The sequence below is a fragment of the Mustela erminea genome, chromosome 10 (assembly GCF_009829155.1).
Source record: "Mustela erminea isolate mMusErm1 chromosome 10, mMusErm1.Pri, whole genome shotgun sequence".
NCBI classification, from domain to species: domain Eukaryota; kingdom Metazoa; phylum Chordata; class Mammalia; order Carnivora; family Mustelidae; genus Mustela; species Mustela erminea.
The window spans coordinates 58,287,819-58,289,941 of NC_045623.1; the positions used below are offsets into that span (position 1 = coordinate 58,287,819).

At 40.2% G+C, this 2,123-nt stretch overlaps 1 protein-coding gene across 1 annotated transcript; it reads right to left on the reverse strand.

Annotated features, from left to right (window-relative positions):
* Positions 1-203: 203 nt before the first annotated feature.
* Positions 204-523, reverse strand: LOC116568003 (60S acidic ribosomal protein P1-like). The gene is made up of 2 exons (XM_032303421.1): positions 461-523; positions 204-380 (listed from the first exon to the last, which is right to left on the reverse strand). Exons 1-2 carry the CDS (start codon positions 521-523, stop codon positions 204-206), a joined length of 240 nt encoding a protein of 79 aa, XP_032159312.1.
* Positions 524-2,123: the final 1,600 nt, after the last annotated feature.

Sequence of the window (2,123 nt, forward strand, 5' to 3'; positions counted from 1 at the left end):
GGGGGGTTTGGGTGGGTAAGAGGAATTCTCCAACCTGACCCACCTCAAGCCTGGAGCTCCATGGCCACTGGATCTCACAATCCTTAGATCATGTTCTGACCGGAACCAAGAGTTCACTGCTCAACGGACTGAGCCACCCAGAGGCCCCCATTTATTTTTAGTTTAAGAGTTCAGCTTTTCATTGAACAGGTTACAGAAGAGGTTTAGTCAGAAAGTCCAAATCCCGTGTCATCAGCAGACTCTTCTGATTCTGCTTTCTTGGCTTCCACTTTCTTCTCAGCTGGGGCAGCAATGGTGGAGGGAGCAGGACCTCCTGCTGGGGAAGGTCCACCACTCCCTACATTGCAGATGAACCTCCTGATGTTCACATGGGCCAGGCCCTTTGCAAACAAATGTGGCCAGAAAGGTTCAACATTTACACTGGCTGCTTTAGTGAGGCATTGATCTTCATCTCTGTGACCGGTACTTCATCCTGCAGGAGGAGGGCTGAGTAGATGCAGGGGAGCTCTAAGACAAAGGCCATGGTGCAGGTGAGTGCTGAGCAGGCTCTGCCAGGTGAGGTGCTGTTGGTGTGGATAAAGGGAGAGACTTACCCCCACCAGGCCTTACCTTCCTGGGCAGGACCCAGCACCTTGAAGGCAGCTGAGGAAAGGAAGGAAACATTTCTTTATAAAGCCAATAAGTAAAGAATAAGATTCATTACAAAATTTCTGAAGTATTTCTCATACTTAGTGGCAAAATTGACTATTTGCATTAGATTGAAAATTACTCTTAGAAAAATCTTCTGAGCCAGTATTCTAGGAACCAAACATGAGACTGACTTTAGATCAGGTCTGGACCAATATATTTTGGTTTCTGCTAGAGACATTTAAAATGTGTCTACACTGCATTTAAAAGTACGTTTTAGGCTATTTGATTTATGATGAACCTCGGTATAGCTTCATTTTTGGGGGGTATATAATTTCCATCAAAATTGGAAAATTTTTGGTCATTATTTCTTCAAATAGTTTTCCTCATCCCTTCTTCCCTCTCTTCTATGATTCCCAGTTACTCACGTATTAAGCTGCTTAAAGTTGTCCCACATCTCACTGTCTCACAACTCACTGTCCTTTTTTCTTTTTAAGTCTGCAATGTCAAAATACTCTTAATCCTACCCAGCGTATTTTTCATCTTTAGAAATTTAATTTTGGTCATTTTTGTATCTTCCATGGTCTTTTCATAACTTAATGATTTTGGGTGTTAGACATTGTGAATTTATGTTGTTTAAGCACATTATTCTTTTGTATTCCTATAAATATTTTTGAACATTGTTCTGGGTATTCAAATAACTTGGAAATAGATTGATCCTTTTGCGATTTGCCTTTAAGTTTTGTTAAGTGGCACCAGAGCAACTTTAAGTCTAGAGCTAATTTGTCCCTACCGCTGAGATAATATCCTTCTGGGTTCTCTACCTGTTGCCTTATGTATTATAAGGTGTTTGTTCTGTTTTGTTTTTAACTCTGGCTGTGAGAATATTCCTAGCCCTGTGTGAGCTCTGACAATTGTTCCACTGCTCTTCTTCCAGTGGTTCTTCGTTTCAGCCTTGAATAGTTTCCTCTTATACATGTGTTAATCAACACTCAGCATGAGACTTGAAGGGTATCCTCTGCAGATCTACAGAACTCTCTTACTGCAGAGAGTACCCTGGTACTCTCTCCTCCCGGGTACTCTGTCCCACTGTGGCTTCCCCAAATTCTCAACTCTGTCAACTCAGGGAGACAACTTCTTGTATTTCCCCTTCTCTCAGGGATCATTGTCTTGTACTGCCTGTTGTCCAACGTCCGAAAACAACTATTTCATATATTTGTCTATTTTTGTAGTTACTTCATCATAGCCAGAAGTGTCATCCTAAAAGTCCATATATTTTAGGACTCTTAAGTGAGAATAGTTTCTGACTTTCTGTTAGTTTATCCTAAAGTGTTTAATACATAGTATTTAAAGGCATTTGTATAAACAATTGAAGTCTTTCTTTGGGGAAATTAAAACAACAAAACTTGATTGCATATCATGCTTTCATATTTTGCAGATGTTAATATTTAATCATATGCAGAACCATTTAGCTTAAGTGCATTAATGTAACTCAT

Coding starts and splice junctions, on each gene's coding strand:
- LOC116568003 (XM_032303421.1), bottom strand. CDS start 523: ATGGCCTTTGTCTTAGAGCTCCCCTGCATCTACTCAGCCCTCCTCCTG. Junction 381..460: donor TCCTGCAGGATGAAGTACCG/GTCACAGAGATG, acceptor TTGTTTGCAAAG/GGCCTGGCCCATGTGAACAT.